General features: G+C 40.6%; 1 protein-coding gene across 1 annotated transcript; it reads right to left on the bottom strand.

The window, feature by feature from the left end:
• Positions 1 to 321: 321 nt before the first annotated feature.
• On the bottom strand, positions 322 to 27,987 carry LOC129709175 (D-amino-acid oxidase-like). Its single transcript, XM_055655339.1, has 11 exons — positions 27,838 to 27,987; positions 18,208 to 18,431; positions 15,558 to 15,672; positions 10,196 to 10,272; positions 8,459 to 8,524; positions 6,970 to 7,024; positions 6,737 to 6,838; positions 3,621 to 3,703; positions 2,283 to 2,400; positions 2,054 to 2,152; positions 322 to 954 (listed from the first exon to the last, which is right to left on the bottom strand). The coding sequence occupies exons 1-11, from the start codon at positions 27,871 to 27,873 to the stop codon at positions 823 to 825; spliced, it is 1,107 nt and encodes a 368-aa protein (XP_055511314.1). The 5' UTR covers positions 27,874 to 27,987; the 3' UTR covers positions 322 to 822.
• Positions 27,988 to 27,990: the final 3 nt, after the last annotated feature.

Here is a 27,990-nt window from a genome sequence, read left to right as displayed (position 1 = left end):
ACAAATAGGGGAGACATTTGGGACAATCTGATTCAGTTTAGACTTTGAGTAATAAAGTCTATGCAGTATTTTAAATTGTATTAGCAAGTGATATATTATCTTTGTTAATAGAATTTTATCACTGAAATATGATGCTCAATCTCCCATTTTCCTTGTCCACGATATTACGAGATGGCTAATTGTAAAACAATGCTGATCTCAGTAAAACGCTATTAAACGTGTTCAAAAGTTTGTTATTTGCATTTAGATGACTGGATGTTAACTCCATCAGAAAGAACAAAGTTAATAAATCATAGATTTAGCCTAAGTTTTGCCAAAGTCAAATTATGATTTATGTTCCTTTCGGCAAATGACACTTTGAAATATATGTTTTTTAAATTACCCTACTAATCTCTCGACACGATTCGTCAGGATTACTTTTATGGTTGGGCAAGGACAAACTAACACCCAGATAACTGGATTGGATTGAATTGAATTGAATTGAATTGAAACTAACACCCAGATAACTGATTGGATAGAAATAGCACTGTTTCTCACCTGTTATATCTCACTTTAAGAGGCATTAATTGATCCCAACATTGCAGATTGTATAGAAATTATCACTTTCAAATTTATTTTTATCAATCCTGTGAGCCTTAATGTGGTCACAAAAATTAACTACTTAAAAACAGAATTATTTGAGACATGAGATATTAAACATTTACCATGAGCACTAAATATGGCCATTTCCAAGCTTTCATCGGCTTTGATATCATTTAGTGGATCATCACTGGAGAAGTTGAATTCATGGGAATACAGAATGGCCTGCGTGACTGAGATTAATTACAGTCGGGATGGTATTTTCCAGCTGGGCTTCCTCTCCTGCACAATCTTGTCAACGATATTTGATACCTCCATGGCACAGCCCCAGTGGATGGTCAGGCCATAGCCTCCATGACCATAGTTATGAATCACCTATCAGACAAACACATTGAGTAAATCTGAAGAGGGTTTTGCTCTCTCTTTACATCAATTGGCATATTGAATTGAAGTGAATATTATTGTGGGACATTAATAAATAGGATACCAAAGGGGGAAAAAGGAAAGAAAATTCCATCCCTGAAATGTAAATAAATAGAAAACGCACAACAGTTTCATCAGGATATTTAAAATTTGTTAACAACGAAAAAGTCTTTGCTATTCAGGTGAATTTTACTATTGGTTAACAGTGAAAAAGTCTTTGCTATTCAGGACCCATTTTAATTCACACTGTTTTCTGTGCGTATGAAAGGCACAGTAGTTTTTCCTGCCGAATCTCCATAAACCAAGACCTAACCATAGAAATATCAAGACACAGGAAACTAATCTCAGGTCTGTTTTTTGCAGAAACAAATAATAGTTGTCTTCCATCCCCATTGTAATAATTTAGGAGAAATGCAGGTATAAATCTGAGCTACTGTAATAAATTGATGTTAACATATGATGATTTTTGGACCATAATTAAGCCCAGATGTAAGCCTAGGAAAAGGACTGTCAGTTATTTAAGCCAACATCTATTCCACAACAAGCATCACCTAGAACAAAGTAACTGGCTAATTATCAGTCTGCGGTTGAAGAAACAAATTGGCTGCTTTGCCAACAATTCAGAATAAATTATTCAGCTGTGAATTGCTCTGAGACATCCTGAAAAAGTGAAAGGCACTATAAAAATGAAAGTTCTTTCTTTACACTTTAATACCAGAACAGAAATGCTAAAGAACATTTAGAATTAGTAGATTAGGAATTAAATTATGATTGATTCAGGCTTTCCAGTGGATACAACAAATAGAAGATGGACTATCAAGTCAAGTCAAGTCAAGTCAAGTTTATTTGTCACATACACATACGAGATGTGCAGTGAAATGAAAGTGGCAATACCACTATATACCATCTGCTATACGTAAGCTAATTAAAGAAATGTTAAGAAGAAAATAGGCAAATGTCACTGAGGGAAAATGATTAATTTTATGTAACTTTCTTTCCCTCATTTTATTTTTATCATTTGAAAATTATTATTTCTGTTTTGGCATTGTACCTCAAATGTCTGTGGTCTTGATTTGAAGGTCTGTCGCTCCAAACGGATTCTGTTACGGACAGGTCGAAGACCAGTCCAGTCTTCAACTATCCTGGCATTCTGTAAAGAATTTTAACTATTAAGAAATGAACAACTACTTGCCATATTACAGCATATACTGCTAATTTATTTTGTATGGTGATGCTTTCTTTATTATCCTCTCAAATTGAATTAAATCCTTAGAAACAACCTTCAGACTGGGTACAAGCTTGCAGCCACCTTCCCACACATTGTTGTGGTCTTTAGGATTGTTCTCCTTACTCCAATTCCCAAGTTGGAAGATTCCTCCCATGGTTACTAATTTGCTCCTGAAACAAGACAATAGCAACATATTATTTACATTGAACGTGATGCTGAACGTCACTAAACTTACTTTTCAATCACTATCACAACATACGTTGTAGAATAACACATGCGGAGGAATCGTCACATTTATTCATTTCTGTCTCCGGTATGGGAGCCTGCTTGGTTAGTAACTTGCCAGTTTGTTAGAACTTTTTTTAATTACCTTTTCATTTACATGATTCTTTTCGAAAGGGAAAAACTCATTTCATATGTGCCATCCTGACTCAAATCCAACGACATTTTCGTTGATAGAGAGCTTATTATGTGGGGAAGCACTAAAGCAATTTGTTGAATACATTCACTCTGCATGAAAAGACATGGCGCAGAGGACTGATGAATCTCCATGTGCAAGGACAGAATGGGAGAGGTAGAGGGATCTTGGCTGCTTTGGTACATTACATAAGAAAAAATAAATCACATATACAAACTCACATATATCTATGAAGAAGTGGATGGAAAACAAAAACGGGGGGAATTAGATTACTTTGTCTTGTACAATCATGCAATCAGAAGGTTTTTAAATTAAAGGATTTACAGATATAATAGCCAGTTAATAAATGTTCTAATCATTGTTTATTTTCTAACATAAGCAACAAAGAGAGCAGAATAAAATAAAACAAGTGAAGCAGCAGAGCCTGAGGGAAAGGAGAGGGGATTGCAACCAAATTTAATGCAGCACAAGAGGAAAGAGTAATGCCCCTGTCCCACTTAGGAAACCTGAACGGAAACCTCTGGAGACTTTGTGCCCCACCCAAGGTTTCCGTGCGGTTCCCGGAGGTTTTTGTCAGTCTCCCTAATGGTCGAAAGTGGTTTCCGCTTCTTCTATGTTCCGGCGATTATTTCAAAAAATTCAAAACCGGCCGCGACTAAAAATATGTTGCCGTTTTAAAAATCGGTAATTTTTTAGTCGAAGCCGGTTGTGATGCTAGTTGAAGGTGGTTGCCGGAGGTTGCAGGTAGTGGAAGGTAAGACTTTCCACTACCTGCGGGTGGGGCGCAAAGTCTCCAGAGGTTTCCGTTCAGGATTCCTAAATGGGACAGGGGCATTAGGGATACAGTTCCAGATAGCTCAAGGCTTAAGAATAATTGGAACATTCTTATATTCTACAATCAGCCAAACATGTTGATCATCAATCTTCACCATGATTACCTTTGCAGCAATCAGGTGCTTTGATTATTCTTACCCTGGTAAAATATATGGCATAGAATAAATCCCAGTTTTCAAATCATGTGAGACAATAAAGTGCTTCATCCACGGTGCATAAACCTGATTTAAAAAAAAAATAACGGGTGAGAAATTAAATAACTCCTATATTAAGTAATTCAAAACCATTTTACAGCATCGACAAACTTTAGAAACATTGCCCGAGAAATTCTCTGGGGCTGTTTGAGTCGCAGCCTAGCAACTCAGGTTCATTTCTGACCTCAGTGCTTTCTGTGAGGTGTTTGCACATTCTTCACCTGATTCTTGTGATCATGTGGGTTTTCTTCAGTTCTAAAAGCTTAACTGGCCAATCTAAAATGCTCCTAATGTAGAGGTAAGTGGGGGGGATGGGATTGATGAAAAGTTGAGAAGAATAAAATGGGTTAGGGAAGAATTAGTGTCAAGAAAGAATGCTTAATGGTCAACATGGACTGGGTGAACCAAAGGAACTATTTCTGCGCTGTACCTCTCTATGACTTTATGGAAAGCTCATTAGTCAGTGCAGCATCTACTATTCTAGCTATTGGTCTGTCTTTAAAAAAAATAGAAAAGGATGCGGTTCAAATGTTACAGGCTGCTTGATTATTATTCCGCAAGGTTTTGCATGCTGCACAATTTCACAGCATGCAACGGAATGCAAGCAAGCCTGAGTCTGGGGCAAGGAGGAAAGGTTTTTGGGTTGGAAAGGGGTTGGAGTAAATATTTGATGCTGGCATGTACTGAACTAGAGCATGCAAGTTGAATTTGGTTGTGGTGTAGTCAAGAGAGTCAAGAGAGTTTTATTGTCATGTGTTCCAGATAGGACAATGAAATTCTTGCTTGCTGCAGCACAACGGAATATGTAAACGTAATACAGAACAAGAGATAAAAGATCAGTGTGCCTACATACCATAGACTGTATATATATATATACACACAATAAATAAACAGATAAAGTGCGATAGTAATAATAGATAGTTATTGTTCAGAGCTTGTTTGATGTTGTGTTTAATAGCCTGATGGCTGTGGGGAAGTAGCTGTTCCTGAACCTGGATGTTCCAGATTTCAAGCTCCTGTACCTTCTTCCCGATTGCAACGGAGAGATGAGCGTATGGCCAGGATGGTGTGGGTCTTTGATGATGTTGGCTGCCTTTTTGAGGCAGCGACTGCGATAGATCCCTTCGATGGTGGGTAGGTCAGAGCCGATGATGGACTGGGCAGTGGTCACAACTTTCTGCATTTTTTCCCGCTCCTGAATGTTCAAGTTGCCGAACCAAGCCACGATGCAGCCAGTCAGTATGCTCTCTACTGTGCACCTGTAGAAGTTTGAGAGAGTCCTCCTTGACATACCGACTCTCCGTAATCTCCTCAGGAAGTAGAGGTGCTGGTGTGCCTTCTTTAGAATTGCATTGGATGAGTTGGGTGAGAGTCACAGGACTATGTTGGGCCAGAGAAGAACAAGTAGGTAAACGGGACCTACCTGAGCCGATTTCCAAGCATCAAACGAGAGCAGCTGAAAGAGGTTTCCTCTAAAATATGCTACTACAGAACAAGCAGCACTATTAAGAAATGGTTGGATTGGCAGTGCCCAAAAAACAAATGCACTTCAGAACCATATGAACTCATTTCTCCTAGCAATGCTGCAAAATAATTTTGCATTAAGAACAATGTCATCACAAATACTTTCAGCATATGTTTCATGAAAGCACGAATTGTGACGGGAAGTTGCTGATCAAATCTCCAGAGTAAGATAATTTGACTCCGAAGTATTCTTAACTTGGTTCTACTCCACAATGGACTTTTGTACTTTTCAAATTAGCAAGTCCATTAGCAGTGATAATGCTACTTCTCAATTTCCTATGTTTCAAACTGGTAGCAAAAGAGTAAATGAGGATAAATGGGTCATTTTCTGGGTGGTACAGTATAACATTCGGTAGGACATGGATCAGTGACAGAGCCTCAACTTTTTACAATTTATATTAATGGTTTGGCTGAAGGTACCAAATCTGATAACATTGTAGATGACACAAACATTGGCAGGAAAGTAGAAGCAAGAAGTAGATATAGAGAAAAGTGAGTGAGCACAAAGATCGGACAATAGGGAGTATAATGTCTAAAAATGTAAAACTGTCTATTCTGAAGTCTCAGACTTTAGATGCAGAGGTATCTAGGTTTCCAAAGCATAATTTGCAAGAGGCTAAAATTCAATTACAGCAAGTAATTAGGAAAGCTAACAGAATGTTATCATTTATCACCCGGGGAAATGAATCCAAAAGTAGAAAATATATGTTTCAATTATACAGTATAGGGCATTAGTGAGGTCACATCTGGAGTGCATTGTGTAGTATTGGTCTACTTAATTAGGGAAAGATTATGAGGCATGCAGTTCAGAGAAGGTTTACTAGACTAATGTCTAGAATGAGCAGGATGTCTTATAAGTCAAAGTAGCACAGTCTAGGCATTATCAGCTGGATTTTTGAAGAGCGACTAACATATACAAGGCCCTGAAGGGTCTCCATAGGATAAATGTGGAGAGGATGCTTTCTTAAAAGAGGATGTTTCTTAAAAAGAGTTTTTTTATAAATAAGGGGACCAAAGGTTAATACATCGTTGAGGTCAAAGTCAAATCATCAATTATCATATTAAATACCAGAGCAGGTTTGAGGAACCGTATAGCAAATTTCTGCTTCAAATTTTATGTTTGTATTTTAAAAACAAAATGTTCTAATTTATTCAATAATTGTTGATTGGTCTAATTAACTGAAAAGGAAGTCTAAAGAGAGTAATTTAAAGATTCATTTGATCGCAAGGTTTCCCTGCATCAATTGTCTTCAGATTGCCTGTCAGAGCAGTGCAAATTGTCACTCCCATCGCGCTTATATTGTGGGCAGAGATATTGTTGGCTGATGATATATTATAGCAAAAATTCCTAGAATTCAACCATTCAAATCTTAATTCATAACACCAACTAAAGCATCATATCCAGAGAGAACCAAGTAAAGGTTGGTCCTACCTATCTTGCAAATATTGTGAAGAATTCATTAAATGGAGAAGGAAGAATGCAAATTTCCTCTCTTAGTATCTTACAAGCTCTGAGTATTTAGTAAACATAGTCACCTTTATAATCTGTCCTCGAGCAGACTTCAACTCTGGGTCCGGCTGCAGCTCTTGAGCTCGGATGCCAGTACAGTTCACAATCACATCAAAGTCTGGACCTAACTATTGTGGTGAGAAGCATTAAACAAATTATATTCTCAAACATATCTACATCCATAAAAACAAAGGCTGGACAGAAAAACATTTTAAGATAATGAGAATTATTTACAAGCATCAAAATTAGGTAACAGTACCTCTTGGAAAGAAGAAATTTTCTTTTCAACAAACTTGACCCCACATTCTTTTAACCTTAAATGTAAGGAAAGATAAATGTAAAGTTTGTTACTGAAATCTATATTTTCATTAATCATCTACACGTCATTATGGAAGAGAAATAAAAACACCATTATTTAACATTTTCCTCTTCATGCAACGCTACTGAGCTGCAATAGACCCCAAAAAGAAAAGCATTGTGGAGGCACTGCCCACAGATAGTTCACAACACATTTGGGCTGAACATGGGCAGAACATCTGAAATGTCCTCATTCTTCAGGGAACGGGGGTTCCACTCCCCTACTATAGATGAGGCTCGCACCAGGGTCTCTTCCATACCCCGCAACACTGCTCTCTTTCCCCATCCCCCCCACTCGTAACAAGGGCAGAGTCCCCCTAGTCCTCACCTTTCACTCCACCAGCCGTCACGTACAACAAATAGTCCTCCGTCAGTTTCGCCACCTCCAACGTGACCCCACCACTCGCCACATCTTCCCATCTCCCCCCCGTCTGCTTTCCGCAAAGACCGCTCCCTCCGTAACTCCCTTGTCAATTCTTCCCTTCCCTCCCCCACCACCCCCTCCCCAGGCACTTTCCCTTGCAACCGCAAGAGATGCTACACTTGTCACTTTACCTCCCCCCTCGACTCCATTCAACGACCCAAGCAGTCGTTCCAGGTGCGACAGATGTTCACCTGCATCTCCTCCAACCTCATCTATTGCATCCGCTGCTCTAGATGTCAGCTGATCTACATTGGTGAGACCAAGCGTAGGCTTGGCGATCGTTTCGCCGAACACCTCCACTCAGTCCGCATTAACCAACCTGACCTCCCGGTGGCTCAGCACTTTAACTCCCCCTCCCATTCCAAATCCAACCTCTCTGTCCTCGCCTCCTCCATGGGCACCACTGGAGTGAGCACCACTGGAAATTGGAGGAGCAGCACCTCATATTCCGCTCGGGCAGTCTGCACCCTAGTGGCATAAACATTGACTTCTCCAATTTCCGGTAGCCCTTGCTGTCTCCTCCCCTTCTCAGCTCTCCCTCAGCCCTCGGGCTCCTCCTCTTCCTTTTTCCTTTCTTCTCCCCGCCCCCACTCCCACCCTCCATCAGTCTGAAGAAGGGTTTCGGCCCTAAACGTTGCCTATTTCCTTCGCTCCATAGATGCTGCTGCACCCGCTGAGTTTCTCCAGCACTTTTGTCTACCTTCGATTTAGCAGCATCTGCAGTTCCTTCTTAAACACAGGCATAACAATTCTGAATCCACGAAACAAGTAACTACAGATGCTGGTTTGCAAAAAAAGACACAACGTTTAATTTAGTTTAGAGATACAGTGTGGAAACAGGCCCTTTGGTCCACCAAGTCCACGCCGACCAGCGATCCACGCACACTAGCACCATCCTAAACACACGACCTCAACCATCTGCGGCAAACAAAATCTGAGCAGGGTTTTTAAAAATGTCATAGCTTACTTTGCCATCATCCATGGCAGGTAGCTTTTCCCCTCCAACATCAGTGTAGTATTAAACCAACCATAGCTGAAAAACAAAGGAAGCTTAATGAAAAACTGATCTCTTGTCTGTTGTGATGATTGAATAGTGTGTAAGCTTAAGGAGCAATGTAGTCTAACCATGCTAAAAAAATTACTTAGATATAGTTTTCAATTTACATTACAGAGCACAGATGTTTAACGCTTGTTAAAGTACCATTTATTGATGCGTTTGGGCTAAGACTCTAAACTTGCACATATTTTCAAAAAAAGGAAAGATGATAAAGGAAAGCTTTCTGTTCAAAAAATTATTTTGACATCGATGCAAAACCATGGAGAAACCCTAAATATATACAAATATACATGTATAAAAGTAGGCTGACCTTCAGGTTCAAGTTCAGACAAGAGCTGGTGCAACTGATCTCTATATTGTGGAAATGTTTTCCCAAAACTGTCATAGTTATTTACATAGAAAATAGGAGTTGGTCATTTGACCCTTATAGCCGCCACCATTCAATGCAACCATGACAGATACTTTCTTAATATACTAAGCCCATACCTCCCTTACTGGTTGATGACTTTTGTGCCAAGAAATCTATCTATTTCCCTCTGAAATAGATTCAATGATTTGGCTTTCACACTTTCTGTGGTAGGGAATTCCATAGGATGACTGTCCTCCAAGTGAACATACGTGTCCTCACTTCAGTCACCTCTGTTTCCTATGATTATGAATTGTTATTCTAGCACCTCACCAGTCAGAGAAAACATCCTCTCTGCAAACCATCTGTCTAATCTAGTAATTTTGGCTCACTATTTCCTCTCTCTATTAGCACAGTCTGGCTTGCTTACTGTTAGCAAACTGTAACACACACACAAAGAAGAAGAATTGATTCTACCTGTCACATTTACCTAATTGGTCTCACCATAGAGATAAAATGTAGGAACAAAAAACTGCAGATGCTAGTTTATACTAATGATAGACACAAAGTGCTGTTGTAACTCAACAGGTCAGGCAGCATCTCTGGAGGAAAAGGATAGGTGACGTTTCACATATGTACCCTTCTTCAGACTGCTAGTCTGAAATCTGAAAAAGGGTCCTGACCCGAAGTGCCACCATTCCTTTTCCTCCAGAAATGCTGCCTGACCCGATGAGTTACTCCAGCACTGTGTCTACTTTCACCATAGAGATATTCCATTTGTTCTACCCATCCGTCCCCTCACCTGCCCTGTCACTCAAAACTAACCTGTTTTCTCTCTTTCCCAATTGTAAAGTTGGGACTCAGACAAGACTTGTTATCTATATTTTGTTTTCCACAGATGCTGAGCACTTTATTTCAGAAATATGAATTTGTTTCCTTCATTCAAATCATCAATGTATATAGTGAGTACCTGAGGCCAAGTACTGATCCATGCTATTCATCACCTGTCACATGAGAATCTTCAATTTATTCCGTCTCCCTGTCAACCAGTTTTAATTTCATGATAACCTTGACTGTATAAAAACTGATTCATGGCACTTATGCAGATTAATGCAACAATTTAACATTCCATGCTGGTCATTTGGGGACAGAAATATTTCCTTTAAGTGTGCACTAATAGCCAAGTTTAGTTACGGAACATTTTAAATCTGGATTGAATTTCTACATTCCAGGAACAGAGCCAAATGTGAGACCCCTGTCTGTGAAGATCTTGGTTCAGAAACTTTGGTGCAAAAAAATACCTAAATCCAGGAAACAGTTTGAGTTCCTTTGTTGTCAAGTGTCTAAATCCCAAAACAGCATCTTTCCAGGATGGGTCCTAAGAAGAAGATTGAAAGAAAGTTATTTGCATATTTCTCAGACTCTTAAAAGTTATTTTTTTTGATTTTCACTGCTACAAATCTCAGCTACACATCAAATTAACATTGATAATATGACAACATCGTATTAGTCAGTGATCTGTCTACCCGCTTCTGAAACACGTAGTGCTATTTATCATCAGAATGTCCATTCCATTATCTAACCCAAACAGGACTACGTAAATTATAATCAGTTTGAAGTACGTCTCAGAATTCTCTGTGTCAGAAGGCAATTCTGGAGGCCAATTCTCTGGATGCTTTCAAGAGAGAGTTAGATAGAACTCTTAAAAATAGTGAAGTCAAGGGATATGGGGAGAAGGCAGGAACGGGGGTACTGATTGTGGACGGTCAGCCACAATCACAGTGAATGGCGATGCTGGCTCGAAGGGCCGAATGGCCTACTCCTGCGCCTACTGTTTATGTCTGTTATTCAAATGTATGTTCATAATTAGTGTGATCTGATAATGTACATTTCTTGAATATTTGCTGGGAGTTTTCAGCAATCTTGATGTAGCCTCACCAGATATATCTTTTTGATTTTGGCCAATGTATTCAAATGCAAACATCAAACCTCATTAATTATTGATGAAATTATTCTTGAATGTCAATATTAAATTACTCTGCTTGTTTCTTTTGCAAATATATTAATACATTAAAAAATAAATGACAGTCAGTTAAATTATCAGCAGTTATATCACATTAACTCATCAAATGTTGATCCATTCATAAGAACAGAATGAATTTCTTCGCAGATTATCTTTTATAGCACAAACATTTGGATGATTTTTGTTTGCTCCATTTTAACAACTTACAGAATCAGATGTGAATCCCAAAGTATCTACAGTGCGCTCCATAATTCTTGAGACAAAGACCCATAATTTATTTATTTGCCTTGTACAATTTGAGATTAGTAATAGAAAAAAATCAAATGTAGTTAAAGTGCACATTGTTAGATTTTAATGACACAAACCTGGGTGGCCGTGTGAACTGTGAGGAGGATGCTATGAGAATGCAGGGTGACTTGGAGGAGTGGGCAAATGCATGGCAGATGAAGTTTAATGTGGATAAATTTGAGGTTATCCACTTTGGTAGCAAAAACAGGAAGGCAGATTACTATCTAAATGGCGTCAAGTTCGGAAAGGGGGAAGTACAATGGGATCTGGGGGTCCTTGTACATCAGTCTTTGAAAGTAAGCATGCAGGTACAGCAGGCAGTGAAGAAAGCAAATGGCATGTTGGCCTTCATAACAAGAGGAATCGAATATAGGAGCAAAGAGGTCCTTCTGCAGTTGTACAGAGCCTTAGTGAGACCACACCTGGATTATGTGTGCAGTTTTGGACCCTAATTTGAGGAAGGGCATTCTTGGTATTGAGGGAGTGCAGCGTAGGATTACAAGGTTAGTTCCCGGGATGGCGGGACTGTCATATGGTGAGAGAATGGAGCAGCTGGGCTTGTACACTCTGGAGTTTAGAAGGATGAGAGGAGATCTCATTGAAACATATAAGATTGTTAAGGGCTTGGACACACTAGAGGCAGGAAACATGTTCCCGATGTTGGGGGAGTCCAGAAACAGGGGCCACAGTTTAAGAATAAGGAGTAAGCCATTTAGAACATAGACGAGGAAACACTTTTTCTCACAGAGAGTGGTGAGTCTGTAGAATTCTCTGCCTCAGAGGGCGGTGGAGGCGGGTTCTCTGGATGCTTTCAAGAGAGAGCTAGATAGGGTTCTTAAAAATAGCAGAGTCAGGGGATATGGGGAGAAGGCAGGAACGGGGTACTGATTGGGGATGATCAGTTATGATCACATTGAATGGCCTACTTCTGCACCCATGTGGATATATGTGAGGTTATCCATTTTGGTGGCAAAAACAGGAAAGCAGACTATTATCTAAATGGTGGCCGATTAGGACAAGGGGAGATGCAGCGAGACCTGGGTGTCATGGTACACCAGTCATTGAAAGTAGGCATGCAGGTGCAGCAGGCAGTGAAGAAAGCGCATGGTGTGTTGGCTTTCATAGCAAAGGGATTTGAGTATAGGAACTGGGAGGTTCTACTGCAGTTGTACAGGGTCTTGGTGAGACCACACCTGGAGTATTGCGTACAGTTTTGGTCTCCAAATCTGAGGAAGGACATTATTGCCATAGAGGGAGTGCAGAGAAGGTTCACCAGACTGATTCCAGGGATGTCAGGACTGTCTTATGAAGAAAGACTGGATAGACTTGGTTTATACTCTCTAGAATTTAGGAGATTGAGAGGGGATCTTATAGAAACTTACAGAATTCTTAAGGGGTTGGACAGGCTAGATGCAGGAAGATTGCTCCCGATTTAGGGGAAGTCCAGGACAAGGGGTCACAGCTTAAGGATAAGGGGGAAATCCTTTAAAACCGAGATGAGAAAAACTTTTTTCACACAGAGAGTGGTGAATCTCTGGAACTCTCTGCCACAGAGGGTAGTTGAGGCCAGTTCATTGGCTATATTTAAGAGGGAGTTAGATGTGGCCCTTGTGGCTAGAGGGATCAGAGGGTATGGAGAGAAGACAGGTACGGGATACTGAGTTGGATGATCAGACATGATCATATTGAATGGCGGTGCAGGCCAAATGGCCTACTCCTGCACCTAATTTCTATGTTTCTATGTTGTCTATTAATAAAGGTCATTTTTATACATATTGGTGTCTTCTTTGGTATTGTAGCCATCTTTAGCTTATGCTTGTTTGGGGGGCTAGTCCCCTTCAGTATTTGACTTGGTTATTGACTTGGCCACTCAGGAATTGATCATTTTTAAGCTTTGAAAAACTCCTTTGTTGCTTTAGCAGTATGTTTGGGATCATTGTCTTGCTGTAGAATGAACCTCCAGCCAATGAGTTTTGAGGCATTTGTTTGAACTTGAGCAGATAGGATGGGTCTATACACTTCAGAATTCATTATGTTACTACCATCAGCAGTTGTATCAACGATGAAGATAAATAGCCAGTACCTTCAGCAGCCATACATGCCCAGGCCATAACACCCCCACCAACATGTTTCACAGATGAGGTGGTACGCTTTGGATCTTGGTCAGTTCCTTCTCTCCTCCGTACTTCGTTCTTGCCATCACTCTGATATAAGTTAATCTTCTTCTCATCTGTCCACAAGACCTTTTTCCAGAACTGTGGTTGCTTTTTTAAGTACTTCTTAGCAAACTGTAACCTGGCCATCCTATTCTTGCAGCTAACCAGTGGTTTGCATCGTGCAGTGTAGCCTCTATATTTCTGTTCATGAAGTTTTCTGCGGACAGTGGTCATTGACAAATCCACACCTGATTCCTGAAGCGTGTTCCTGATCTGTCGGAAAGGTGTTTGGGGATTTTTCTTTCTAAGAGAATTCTTCTGTCATCGGCTGTGGAGGTCTTCCTTTGCGATTTCTTCTTAATGATGTTCCAAACAGTTGATTTTTGGTAAGCCTAAAGTTTGGCTGATGTCTCTAACAGTTTTATTCTTGTTCCTCAGTCTCATAATGGCTTCTTTGACTTTCATTGGCACAACTTTGGTCCTCATGTTGATAAACAGCAATAAAAGTTTCCAAAGGTGATGGGAAAGACTGGAGGAAAGACTAGGTGCTGAGAGCTCTCTTATACCTGCATTGAGGCATTTAAACACACCTGAGCAATTACAAACACCTATGAAGCCATGTGTCCCAAATATTATGGTGCCCAGAATTGGGGGGACTATGTGTAAACACTGCTGCAATTTCAACATGGTGAAACAAAAATGTATAAAAATGGCCTTTTATTAACATCTGACAATGTGCACTTTAACCACAAGTGATTTTTTTCTATTACAAATCTCCAATTGTGGAGCACAGAGGTAAATAAATGAATGATGTGTCTGTCACAAACATTATGGGGGACACTGTATATTATCAACCTGGTAAATAATTGCTTATATCACCTTATACTAAATACTGAATCAAGAAAGGTATAAAATACATGGTTGATAACCAAATTAAATATTTTTATTGCAAAACTCAATAAATCACTAATCAGAATAATTATGTTTATGTTCATGTAGGTATTATTCCAGGTCAAATATAGTAATGAAAGTTAACTCATTCAGAAGCAGGCACAAACAAGTCTATGCACAGCAACTTCTTGGAACTGAAGATCATTTACAACGTACACAAGTAGAGCACAGGCCCTTCGGCCCACACGTGTGTACTGCCAAGATAAAGTAATCTCCACTGCCTGCACATGTTTCATATCCCTCCATTTACCGCATATTCATGAGGACATCCATTTCTATAAGCCTCTAAAATAGTTTACTATCGTATCTGCTTTCACCATCACACTGGTATCACATTCCAGGCAACCACCACCTTCTGTATAAAAAAAATTGCCGCACACATCTCCTTTAAACTTTGCCTCCCTTACCGTACAGCTATGGCCTCTGGCCTATAACATTTATAACCTGGGAAAAAGCTTCTGTCTTCTCTATCTATATCACTCATTATTTTATATAATTATTCCTTGATTTTGTGATCCTTCAAGCCCATGTTTTCCATAGCCCTTTCTTGGTGTGAAATAATACAGCCTCATTTCATTTTAAATGAATGCAAACCAACTGAAGTAATCTACTATCCTATTATTCATAAATCCTAATGGATTAGCATTTGGTTTATCGGGACCCTATTTTCTATCTCTCTTGACATCACCAAAGCTCAGTTACTCAAACTCTACTGAAACTCTCCAGTGCCCCATTTCCCATGCTCACTGGAAAATGTATTATATTATTGTATATATAATTTCTAAAATTAAGATGATTTAAAAGTGTGTTGGGGTCTTAGTAACATCCAACAATCTGGAAATGCTGCCAGTCTGGCTTCACCAGAGCCCTGAACCAGTAGGATTAAGAGAGCTTTACTGTAATGCGATGAGAAAACATTCACTTCAGTTTAATAGGACAAAAAGTCAGACAATAACTAGGTTTTATATTTTCAGCTTAGTATTTTATTGTTTTTATCTCTGTAAAATCTTGAGTTTCCAGAAGATATGGGCTATGTCCTCATTGTGTTTGCAGATAACACTAAATTAGAAGGCAGTTACTTGTGAGACTGGAAGCAAAATTTACAAAAAAACACAAAGTGGATAAACATGGGGAATTGAAGCTTCAACTGTACAGAGTCTTGATCAAATCCCATTGTGCCAGCCTAATTATTATGGGCACTAAACTGTCACTTTAAACATGATCATATCCAAGACAAACACTTACCGGCACTGGTTCTTTGAAGATGTTGTACCCAGACTGTAAAAACAATCCCATCTCATTTGCATCAGAGGAATTCATATAACTCAGTAGGTAATCAAATGTTTCTTTGTTCCACTTACTGCAGTTAAAATACATTTAAAAAATGACATAATGTATTGCTCAATTTAAGCATTATCACAAATATTTCCTAATCTGCAGAAATAACTGGGAATTCTCTGAAGTAAATATTACCTACATTACTCCATTATTATTAGAAGTTACTGCATTATTATTAGAAGTTCTATGGGCTGGAGAAATTGGTAATGCATAAGTGGAAAGAAGAAGTCTACCCGCTTTCACTTAATATGTATAATACTTAACTAGTGTAAAATTTCTCAAAAGGACTTTAGAACCCATAAGCCAGTACCACACAGTAATGTAGCAATGCACTATAGGACACATTTGATTTTATTACATTCAAGATTTCTTGGTTTGATTATGCAAATGTAATGGGAACCAGACACAGGCCATATAATATCCACATTGAGAAGCTTGAAGCAGAATCACATTAGCATAATAAAAAGCCCTTGTGCTTGTTGAAATTCATGCTTTTATCATAACTACTCTCAAATCACAGGCCTTTTTGGAGGTAATTAAATTGTGCCTGATAGCTATTTAGAGAACCAGTGATGCTTGGCTGTCCTTTATAAAAAATGACAGTATAAAAAATGGTCCCTTCCAACTGACATAAGGTACTGGCTCATATCTTGGCAATTTGTTTTAAATTGGGAAGTATTACAAGTTCTGTAGTTATTCTGAGCTATGGAACTTGTAATGTAATAAAAATGAACCAGACTTCATGTTCCTGATCACTGTGGGGACTTTCTGCTAGAAAGGCAAGATAAGTATCAAATCTGGTAATGATATGCATCGTAATCAAATAATAGAATCATTGGGTTGTATAGAATAAAAACAGGTCCACTGGCCCACCATATTCTATGTTTCTTCTTCTTGTGTATGGCTTGCACAGCCTAAAGTTGTAGGACAACTTGTTCTATTTGATCTTATTTGATTGTGCACGCCAGGTTGATTGCATTCGTCGATACAGGGCGGACCACGTGAAGGATGCAATCTCCCACCCCATATTCTATGCTGGAGATCATACCTATCTATATTAATCTCAATTGCCAGCATTAATTCCCTATCGCTCTATGCCTTGCTCATCATGTGCCTCTCCAAATGACACTTACATTTTTGTTACTGTTGTTGTCACCACCACCTCCACTACAACCCAAACTAACTACCCTTTGTGTGAAAGATTTACCCCTCACATCCCCTTTGAACTTCCTCCCTCTCACTTTAAAACTAGGCCCTCTGGGACAGGGAGCCAGAGGCCAATTCCTGTGGTAGGGAAAAAGACTGTGCCATGTTTGCTTGCATACCATGGGAAATAGACTCTGGCAGTCAACCTTATCGTAATTTAATATATATTTATCATGTCACCTCTCAGACAACGTCACTCCAAGGAAAACAATCTCATCTTATCCAAACTCTCCTATACCTTAAGCCATCCAATCCAGGCAACAATTTTACTAATCTTTTTGCACCCTCTCTAGCTTAACACCCTTTCTGTAGTGTGGTGAGTAGAACTGCACATAATACTCCAAGAGGCCTCACCAATGTTTTGTACAACTATAAGATGACGACCCAATTTTTGTACTCAATACCTTGGCTGATGAAGGCAAGAATGCCAACTTCCAAGTTGCACTAGCTTCTCATTTCCTCCCCCACGCAAGTAGCACTAACTTCTCATTTTCACCCTACAAACAGCTGACAATGGCCTGTTTCCTTTATCATCGTTACTTTTTTTGTTTTTCTTTCATCATTGTTCTTTATCTCTCCACATCATCGTCTACATCCCTTGTTTCGCTTATCCCTAACCAGTCTAAAGAAGGGTTTCGGACCGAAACGTTGCCTATTTCCTTCGCTCCATAGATGCTGCTGCACCCGCTGAGTTTCTCCAGCACTTTTGTCTACCTTCGATTTTCCAGCATCTGCAGTTCCTTCTTAAACACGTCACCCATTCCTTCTCTCCAGAGATGCTGCCTGTCCCGCTGACTTACTCCAGGTCTTTGTGTGTATGTCTTCACCATCACCCTGTTTAGTAGTGTTGCCACCTTCAGTTAACTATGCATTTGTACTCTTAGGTTACCCTGTTCAACAACATCCCCAGAGAGCCTCCAATCATCGTGTATGTCCTAGTATAACTTCATACTTGTTTGAATTAAATTCCGTATGCCACCCTTTGCCAATCTCCCCATGAATCAATATCCTGCAGTAACCTTAGACAACTTTATTCACTATGCTATCAATTTTTGTGTCTCCTGCAAACTTACTAGTCCTGCCACCTGTGTTCTCCTCCAAATCAATAATCTGTCATTTATCTTCCAAATCTGCCATTTATGTTCTCTGATGAAGAATAATCTGTCAAAAAGTTGCTCATGCACACGATAACGTGAGCTAGAAAGGCTGCACTTTCAGAATGAAGGAAGAGGAAATAAAAGAAAGCAAAACATAAAGTGTCAGATACATAGTATATACTTTAAAAAAATTCAATTGCAATTTGTTGTATAATTTTATATCTATTTATAATTTCAAAAAAGATTTTTCTTACACTTCCTCCGGCTTCCCTTCGTCATGTGAATATGGCTGCCAAAACCCAGCAGCTCCATCACTTGTAGTATCTGGTGTAAAAGTATCTGCATAAACGATGACAGTTAATGGCTTGACTGTGGGTTGAAATCGATTAATGATGCATTGAGCTGAAGATAAACCAATTACTCCAGCTCCAATCACAGCAACACGCATTTCTGTCCTGCAATGTTGTCCAACTAATTCCTGAAAAGAAACAAAGGAAAATGATTCAAATATTCGGCTGTAGGACAGATAACACTATTGGTGATCAGAACAAAGTCTTTGACCTTCGGTCCTACGACAGTAACACATGCACTAATCATTAACCAACTCATTTGCAATGTCATGAATATGAAACCCCCTGGCTGTTTACATCGTGTTAGATGTAGTTCACTTGAACTGGTCTCATCTCTAAGTTAGAAAGTTGTTGATTCAGGAGGCTCTGGTGTCCTGTTCAAATATATCTTGTAAAGAACATTGTTACAACTGATTACTTGTTGATTGCACTATTAGCGTGCAAATTCACTGTCATGTTTTCTGCATAACAGAGGTGACTTAACTTCAAACGCACTGCAAGAACATTTATGACACGGAGGAGACATTCAGCCCACTGTGCCTGAGCCACCCAACCTGATTATACATTACAACCCAACCTGTCTGTATTCTCGAGGTTAAGGCACATCAAATACTTTCTCAATCTGATGAGTTTTCTGCTCCTACCTACTAGGCTTTCAGGCAGAGTTCTAGACCCAAACAACTTCTGGATGCAATTATATTTTTCAACGCTATCCTCACCAATCCTTCCACCAATGGTTTTAAATGTACAATCACAGTTTTTGACCTCTCTCTGCCAAGAGGAATAGATTCACTTTTTATTATTAAACTTGCTATGTAAAAGTTTAACAATGATCTCCCTGCACTTATTTTAACTGGTCTCAGTTAATAAAGAAAACCATCCAACATACTGTGTTAACCACCTTATTGACCTGATTTGCTATCTTTAAGGATCTGTAGATAAAGAATGGTAGACAAAAGTGCTGGAGAAACTCAGCGGGTGCGGCAGCATCTATGGAGCGAAGGAAATAGGCAACGTTTTGGGCCGAAACCCTTCTTCAGACTCATCATTTATCAGTAGATTCAGACTTTATCAGTAGATAAAGAATGCAAGGTCCCCATGGATTTCACCCCACTGAATGTCTTCTCACTTGTTGTATATTGTCTTACTTCACACCTCACCGCATTGAATTTAATTTTCCACTTTTCCTCCCAACTGTCCTAACTATGTAGATGTTCCTACAGTTTTAAAACTTTTCTTCTGACTATAAACTGTACATTTGAATCTAAATAATTGATATATTTTTACAAACAGTGAAGGACCAAATGCCAAGCGCAATGAAAATGCATTGGTACAGCTTTCTGGTCAGAAAAAAATCCAACAATCATTATTCTTTGGTTTGGGATTACATTTGCCCCTGTATTTTGGACAGCACAGTGGCACAACGGTAGAGTTGCTGCCTTACAGCGTCAGAGACCTGGTTTCGATCCTAATGACAGGTGCTTGTCTATATGGAGTTTGTACATTCTCCCCTTGACCAGCATGGCTTTTCTCCGAGATCTTCGATTTCCTCCCACACTCCAAAGACGAACATGTTTGTATGTCCATTGGCTTAGTATATTTGTAAATTGTCCCTAGTGTGTAAGATAGTGTTAGTGTACGGGGATTGCTGGCTGGCACGGACTCGGTGGGCCAAAGGGCCTGTTTCCTCGCTGTACCTCTAACCTAACCCAACCGAATCATCAGCTTTTACTTTCTTGAATAGTTTATCATATAGGAACTTATCAAGGGGTTTGCTGAATCCTATGTAACTTACACCAAATATAGTGCAGAAATAAGGATTTCCAGATGTTGCTTTACACAAAAGAACAGCCAGCATCTCTTGAGAACATGGATAGGTAATGTTTTGGGTCAGGACCCTTCTTCAGAAATACAGTGCCCTCATTGACCTTTCGTATTAGCTCAAACATTTCAACAAGATAGAACTTTCCCTTACAATTCCATGTTGACTGTTACTGATTGATTTGCATCTTTTAAAAATGAAGATTTATTCGGTCCTTTGGAATGAATTCCAATAATTAGCCACTACCGATATTATGCTAAAGGGCTTGCAATTGCTTTGCTTACCCCTTCCTTTTTAAACAATAATGCGATTTCAATCCTCAGGGTCCACTCTTGTAGCAATTGTAGTAAGTCTCCACCTTTTAATACCGAGATACCTCCTCTTTTACTACATGCTGTCTAATACTTAATTTCATCTTGAACCACAAAATTGGCATAACCTTCCATCTTCTTTAGTGCAGCCGAACAGACTATTTTCTATTTTGAATGTCGTACAGTACACATATTACCAATACATATTAAAAGTGTCAGCACGTCAGAAGTAAACATTGAATGTACTTTGGGGATATCCGAACAATGGAGCCACATGATATGTATATCCAATTTTTTTTTTTACATTTAAAGATCAGCAGAACAACTGATATAGGATAGTGCATGATTTTTTAAAATCCATTTTCCATTATAACTGATTTATGATTAAACTGGAAAAAATTGTTACGCTGTTATAATTTTTTGCTGAATTAGGTAAATTTTGTGTTGAGTATACTTTCTAAGAAATGTTTTAAAATAAAGTAAAACAAAACCTGCAGGTGCGATGGAATTTCATTACCTGCAAGTTCCTCTCTAAAATACACATTGTAGGAATCTGTCACTATTCCTTCTCTATGTCTATCTGTATAAATAGATGCGCTCCCTCACTGACTCTATGGGAATTCTTTGGAAGAGGAATTGAAGCAGTTCAAGAAGCAATTCACCCTCTCAAGAAAAATCAGGAGCAGACATTAAATTCTGACCTTGCTGGCATGTTCAAATCCAGTAAATGTATAGGAAAATTATGTAAATCATTGGAATTCTCACATGTGTGTTCAATACTGAGATTTTTGCATGTTAAGAAAATCAAAGCAAATGATCATTGACCTGAAATGTTCATTCTGTTTCTTTCTACAAAATGCAACCTGGCCTGCTAACTCCTGCATTAGTTTGTTTTTATTTAAGGGAAATGGAGATTGAACAAGAATTTGGACTTGCGGTAAAGGACTAATTAAAACGTTACTGAATGTTAGAGCAGTCTCAAGAGGTTGTATGCCCATGACTTATATGGATTGTATTCTTAGAACAAGGGATAAAAAATAAATATTTTCTGAGAAAATAGCCAACCTTCCACCCTGGATTCTGAGACTGATTGATTTACACATTTTTATCTATTTATTGAATCAGGCATTATGCTTTTAGAAACTTATTAACACAACAGGCTATTGTGGAAAGGGATAAGCTGCGGTTCAAAGGTTGTGGTAGACACATGAAAGGACCTGGCAAAAGTAGATATTTTCATGTAAAACAGCATCTGGCAAGTAGGCATCTTATAAAAGAGAGTTAGCATGTTCTGGTAAGGGTAAAAATTAAAGATGGTAAGATTAGGGAATAAAGGTTATTAAATGTTTGAACAGAAAATGAGAGGCAGGTGACAGATGTAGGGAACTACAATCCAGCAGGTCCCTTTGAGGTACATAGAGGGTATGAGAGAACTTATAAGGAAATTAGAAATGTAGGAAAGCAAAAAAATATTATGAAATATGCTTTGCAGATGAGAAGTACATTAGGAGCAAGAGTGCAGTTTGGGAAAGAGGGAATCCCATTAGGGACCACAGGGTAATGTGTGAAGTCAGGGGATGTGAGCAATTCCTAAATGAATGTTTCTTGTCTGTTTTCACCAAGGAGAAAGACATGGAAGATAGTGAGTTCAGTGAGGGCTATGCTGCCTGGAAATATTTGCATTTTCGTCAGCTACATGCACCTAAAGATTGGAAGATAACCAATATTGTCCCTTCATTTAAGAAGAATAGGGATATGCCAGATAACTACACGCGAGTGAGCCTTATGAAGCGGTTGGGAAATTATTAGAGAAAATGTTTGCTAATACGGACAGGCAAAGGCTAACTAGGGATAGTCGGCATGGCACGGTGAGGGGAAAATCTTGTCTTATTTTTGTTTTTTGATGAGAAAGCTAAGGAGATCTGATGAAAGCATGGCAGTAGATGTTGTTTACATGTACTTTAATAAGACAGTTGACAAGGACCTGCATGGTAGGCTGGTCCAGAAGGTTAAAGCACATGGGATCCAAGGCAAAGTGGTTAATGGGATTCAAAGTTGGTTTGGTGATAGGACCGCAGTGATGGAATTATGTTTTTCTGTTTGGAAGTCTGTGACAAGAGGTGTGCCAGAGATTGGTCCTGCATCCTTTGCTGCATATAATATATACTAATAATTTGGATACAAATGTAGGAGGTATGAAAAATAACTTGCGGGTTACATGAAAATTGGTGATGTGAATAGCGAGGTAGGATGTCCAAGGCATGGCAGGATGCTGATTAGTGGAAAGAGGCCGATGGAATTTAAATTAGGCAATTGCGGGATGATGCATTTTGGGAAGTAAATGAGGTAGGACATATACAATAAACGTTACGGCTTTAAAGAATGATGAGCAGAGACGTTGGGTTCCATTGTTTCCTGAAAGTGGCAACCCAGGTCACTAGGGTGGGGAAGACAGAATATGGCAAGCTTGCATTATAGGTCAGGGCATAGGATATAAAAGTTGCAACATTATGTTTCAACGATACATTATGATTCAACGCACTGAACTTGGCATATTGTGTTTAGTTCTGGTCGAAAGGAAACTGGAGGAAGGATGTGATTGTGCAGGAGTAAGTACAGAGGAGATTCATCAGGGTATGTTTGGATTGAAGGATTTTTATCATGGGGTACGATTGGACAGGCTAGCTAATTATTTTCGGTCTGAAGAAGGGTTTCGGCCCGAAACGTTACCTATTTCCTTCGCTCCATAGATGCTGCTGCACTCGCTGAGTTTCTCCAGCATTTTTGTGTACCTTCGATTTTCCAGCATCTGCAGTTCCTTCTTGAACAGCTAATTATTTTCCCTTGATTGAGGCTGAGAGATGACCCAATAGAAATACAGAAGATCATGAAAGACATAGATAGGGGAAGATAGTCAAATTAGATTACACTAATGTTGGTGCACTTAACTGACAAATGATTTTGAAGGATTATGTGGACACTATTAGTGAGACTCCTCCAGCACTTAAAAGGCCATACTGAAAACAGTGCATGTTTCTGAAGCAACAGTAGATCGTTGATGTTTTGTGGACATGGTGCCGGATTTGAGATCTTGGCCCCACTCACAATTTACCTCGATTGACCAAAGGTAAAAAAAGCACACTTGATTTTGTTGTGAAAATTGTTAATGATGTCTGTCTTCACCAAGAGGTTTTGAGACATGTGACAAATATGAAAAAAATTAGTATGTCTTTGGGGAACTGTTGAGGGATTGGTGTTCTGCATTGGAAACAAATTGGTGGAAGACCTTTGTCTTCTGGATATTTAACATGAGGCCTATCCTTTTATATGTTTTCCAGAAGGCATTAACAATGACATGGGAACTTGGCCATTGAATGTGCACATTTTCACGTGTTATCTGCATTCTAAACCCTTTGACTGAAATTAGAATGACTTTGGTCTAAAGTAAGACCACTGTCGCAAGCATCTACTTTAAAACGTCAAACTATGATAAAGATCACATCTATTGTACTGCTTGATGGACAGAATAGGCATTGCAACAGTGAGAGTAGTTCTTCATTCCCTGCGAGGTGATGGTTAAGAAGAAGATTCCTTCCAAATAACCTCCAGGCAGATACCACAATCAGACTTGGCTACTTTCTTCAGGATGGTCATGATTACAACATCTCTGAGATTCCCCTGGCATGCCCTCCTTTTCCCAGATGAAGGCAACAAGGTCATGAATTAATGCCACAAATACCTCCCTGCCACTTTTTCATCCGTCAGCATGAATTTGTTCTTTCAGGTGCCTTATTGATTTCAGGTTGTTGACCGTCCTTTCCAATATCCTTTTCAAACTGGGATAGTGCCAGAATTACAGTGAATGGTGTGCTGCAGGACAGAACCAAGGTCACTTGTCCCAAATGCAGCTTTGCTAAGAATATCTTTGAAGTGCTCTTTCTGGTTAATATTCTGTTCTCGACGAGTTAATTCTTCATTCACATCGAGATGGGTCCTTTGGCGTGTTGTCATAGTCTTGACTGTACTGAAGAGTCCATGCATATTATAATTGGTTGGTTGCTTTCCTTCAACCCATCATCTGTTGTTCTGGGTCACAAGTTTTTTTTTGTTGCCTGTTGCTCTGGGTTCTTATTTTCTGACACATAATGGTATTTGCGATCCATTAATGTCTTACAATTATTAGTTCCTGTACCTAGTCATTTTCATCAAGACATTTTTGCAGTTTTCTGGTAATGAAGCCAAAAGCATCTTCACAGGTACTAACTGTAGTGGACCACAGCAGGCCAGGCCATGCTATAGTCCCTGTTGAGTGGAAATTGTTGAGTTATCCACATGATCCTTACCGAGAAGAATTTTCTTTGCAGGATATTTGCGTCTGTTCAACCCTAATTTTATGCTGCATGATGTCTATTCCAATGACCATTTGATGACATTGGCAACCTGGTGGTGATCGATTCAGGAGTTCTTAGTGCCTGTCATGGTCTGAGTCACAAAATTTTGCAAGTGCCCATGATCGATGAAGAATGCTGGCTTGTACTTGTTTTTCCGATGGTATTGATTATGATAAGACTTACAAGACTTAATCCTAAGCTTTTGGTTAGGGAACTCTACTGGTGTTTGCTTTTCCAACTCCTTTACCATGATCATCTTGTGAGAAGGGCAGCATCTCAACTACCTCCCATAAACTGGGTACATACAGTGAAGGTAGAGCCTGGAGAAATATGATCAAAGATAATACGAGGAGACCATTTGATATTTAGCACTGAGAACATGCTCCATGGACATTCAGTCTCTGCAAGATAGAGACTGAATTTCCTCCAAATACAAGGCATAGCTATGGGCACACGCATGGGCCCCAGCTATGCCTGCCTCTTTGTCGGTTACGTCAAGCAATCCTTGTTCAATACGTACCAGTGCCCCATCCCCGACCTCTACCTCCGCTACACAGGGCATCTGAAATATCCTCATTCTTCAGGGAACGGGGGTTCCCCTCCTCCACCATAGATGAGGCTCGCACCAGGGTCTCTTCCATACCCCGCAACACTGCTCTCTCTCCCCATCCCCCCCACTCGCAACAAGGACAGAGTCCCGCTAGTCCTCACCTTTCACCCCACCAGCCATCACATACAAGTAATCCTCCGTCAGTTTCGCCACCTCCAACGTGACCCCACCACTCGCCACATCTTCCCATCTCCCCGCATATCTGCCTTTCGCAAAGACAGCTCCCTCCATAACTCCCTTGTCAATTCTTCCCTCCCCTCCCGTACCACCCCCTCCCCGGGCACTTTCCCTTGCAACCGCAAGAGATGCAACACTTGTCCCTTTACCTCCCCCCTCGACTCCATTCAAGGACCCAAGCAGTCGTTCCAGGTGCGACAGAGGTTTACCTGCATCTCCTCCAACCTATCTATTGCATCCGCTGCTCTAGATATCAGCAGATCTATATCGGTGAGACCAAGCGGAGGTTGGGCGATCGTTTCGCCGAACACCTCCGCTCGGTCCGCAATAACCACCCTGACCTCCCTCCCACTCCGTATCCGGCCTCTCTGTCCTGGGTCTCCTCCATGGCCAGAGCGAGCAACACCGGAAATTGCAGGAACAGCACCTCATATTCCGCTTGGGTAGTCTGCATCCTGGGGGCATGAACATTGAATTCTCCCAATTTTGTTAGTCCTTGCTGTCTCCTCCCCTTCCTCAGCCCTCCTGCTGTCTCCTCCCATTCCCCAGCCTTCGGGCTCCTCCTCCTTTTTCCTTTCTTCTCCCCACCCCCCCACCAGTCTGAAGAAGGGTTTCGGCCCGAAACGTTGCCTATTTTCTTCGCGCCATAGATGCTGCTGCACCCGCTGAGTTTCTCCAGATTTTTTGTGTATCTGCATGACAGAGATTGGTTTGTCAAACAATAACACTGTTGACAGTGGGGTTTATGGTAAACTCTGCATTGAAGTTCAGAATGCGGTTAGGTGAGAGTGTCACTGATAAGCGGAGGAATTGATGGCATGATAGTAAATTATGATTAGAACATGGGAGTGATTAAAGGGCTTGAGTTCAGGACCCAGTATTATTTACTTTCTTGACCCTATTCTCAGATCTTCTGTATCTTAAGATTCTCCCCATATTACTGAGTTTTGCAAAGAAGCTGACTGGCCTGCTCGCCTTTCCATCTTATGTTCTTAAGACATAGAAGCAGAATTAGGCCATTCAGTCCATAGTGTCTGCTCCGCCATTCTATCATGGCTGATCAACTTTTCACACTCAACACCATTCTCCTGCCTTCTCCATGTAACCTTTGACACCCTTGCTAATCAAGAACCTACCAATCACCGCTTTAAAAGTACCCAATGATGGCCTCCAGAACCGTTTCTGGCGTGAATTCCACAGATTTACCCCTAGTTAAAGAAATAAGCGAGTTTGGTATTCCGACTGCGCATGCCCAGGTCATTAGTCACTAGCTATAAAACAGTCTCTGCAACGGTAGTGCTGCATTGCATGTAGGCTTGCATTTCATCCATCATCAGGGTCGCTGTCGGCTCCCCGTCGCTGCGGATGCTGTTGAGTTGCTGTTTGGCTGTCCCCGTGCCCTTCCCGGCATCCCGTCCGTGTCCGGGGTGGCCCTGGGCCGGCGGGGCGGTCCCGGACATGCAGCCGCTGGCTCCAGCTCAGCTCTGCCTTTCCCGCTGGGTTGGCCGGCATCCCTCCATCTCCACCCCCCTCCCCTTAGTCCGACACCAAGATCCTACTGAAGATGGGAGTCGCCGGCTGGCTGGGCGACTCGGAGCCACTGCTGCTGGAATTGTCTTGGTCGGAGAGTCTGCGGACGGGCTCCTGCCAGCCATGGGCTGGGCAGGCCAGGCGCCCACTGGAGCTGCTATTGCTGTTGGTGGTGCTGGCAGTAGCTGTAACCTCCTCGCCCAGCCCCAAGTCCAGAGTCCTGGCCAGCTCCAACTCCGGGCTGAAGATCGCCCGCAGCGCAGCCCAGTTTAGTGCCAGTCTCGTCTCCCCCCCACTGAAAAACGACAAAACAAATCGGACACAAACTATACTCACTGAATCTACTGCGCTTTCTTCAATTTATATTTATAGTGTTCAATCTTTGACATATCCCATGATTCCTTGCGTTTTTCAGAATACCGAACTCCCTTATTCCTCCTCATCTTCATTCTAAAGGTACATCCTTTTAATCTGAGGCTGTGCCCTATTTTCTTAGACTACCCCTCTACTAAAAACATCCACTCGAAATGTCGATACCCTCCACAGAGTAATCTGTCTCAGCACCACCATTTTGGACACGGCTCACGTACTCTCTCACTCTCTAACTCTCTCCACAGGTGGAACCTGCCAGACCCGTCGCTGCATGCGGTGAAAAGAGGCACAAATAACGAGCCGCTTTCGCGTTCTCTGTACCTCGGTTTGCGTGTTTAAGTGAAGCCAGGCTTCCATGCAAACTTTCCTATCGATGTGTGTCTCTCGACGGTCCCTCCCATCGCAACTGTGCGGCCCTGCCCTCCACCTCCGTGTGCGCGCGGCGCGTTCGCCGTTCGCCGTTCGCTCCGTCCC

This window comes from Leucoraja erinacea, chromosome 25 (assembly GCF_028641065.1).
Source record: "Leucoraja erinacea ecotype New England chromosome 25, Leri_hhj_1, whole genome shotgun sequence".
In the NCBI taxonomy this organism is placed as follows: Eukaryota; Metazoa; Chordata; class Chondrichthyes; order Rajiformes; family Rajidae; genus Leucoraja; species Leucoraja erinaceus.
Note: the sequence above shows the minus strand (reverse complement) of the source record. Positions and strands in the feature narration are given on the sequence as shown.

Excerpts from the sequence above, each read along its gene's own strand:
- LOC129709175 (XM_055655339.1), bottom strand. The coding sequence starts at position 27,873 with ATGGAAGCCTGGCTTCACTTAAACACGCAAACCGAG. Across the intron at positions 8,525-10,195 it reads AAACTGTTTCCTGGATTTAG|CTATGGTTGGTTTAATACTA; the intron begins GTATTTTTTTGC and ends TTTGTTTTTCAG. Across the intron at positions 7,025-8,458 it reads CTGCCATGGATGATGGCAAA|GTTAAAAGAATGTGGGGTCA; the intron begins GTAAGCTATGAC and ends CTTACATTTAAG.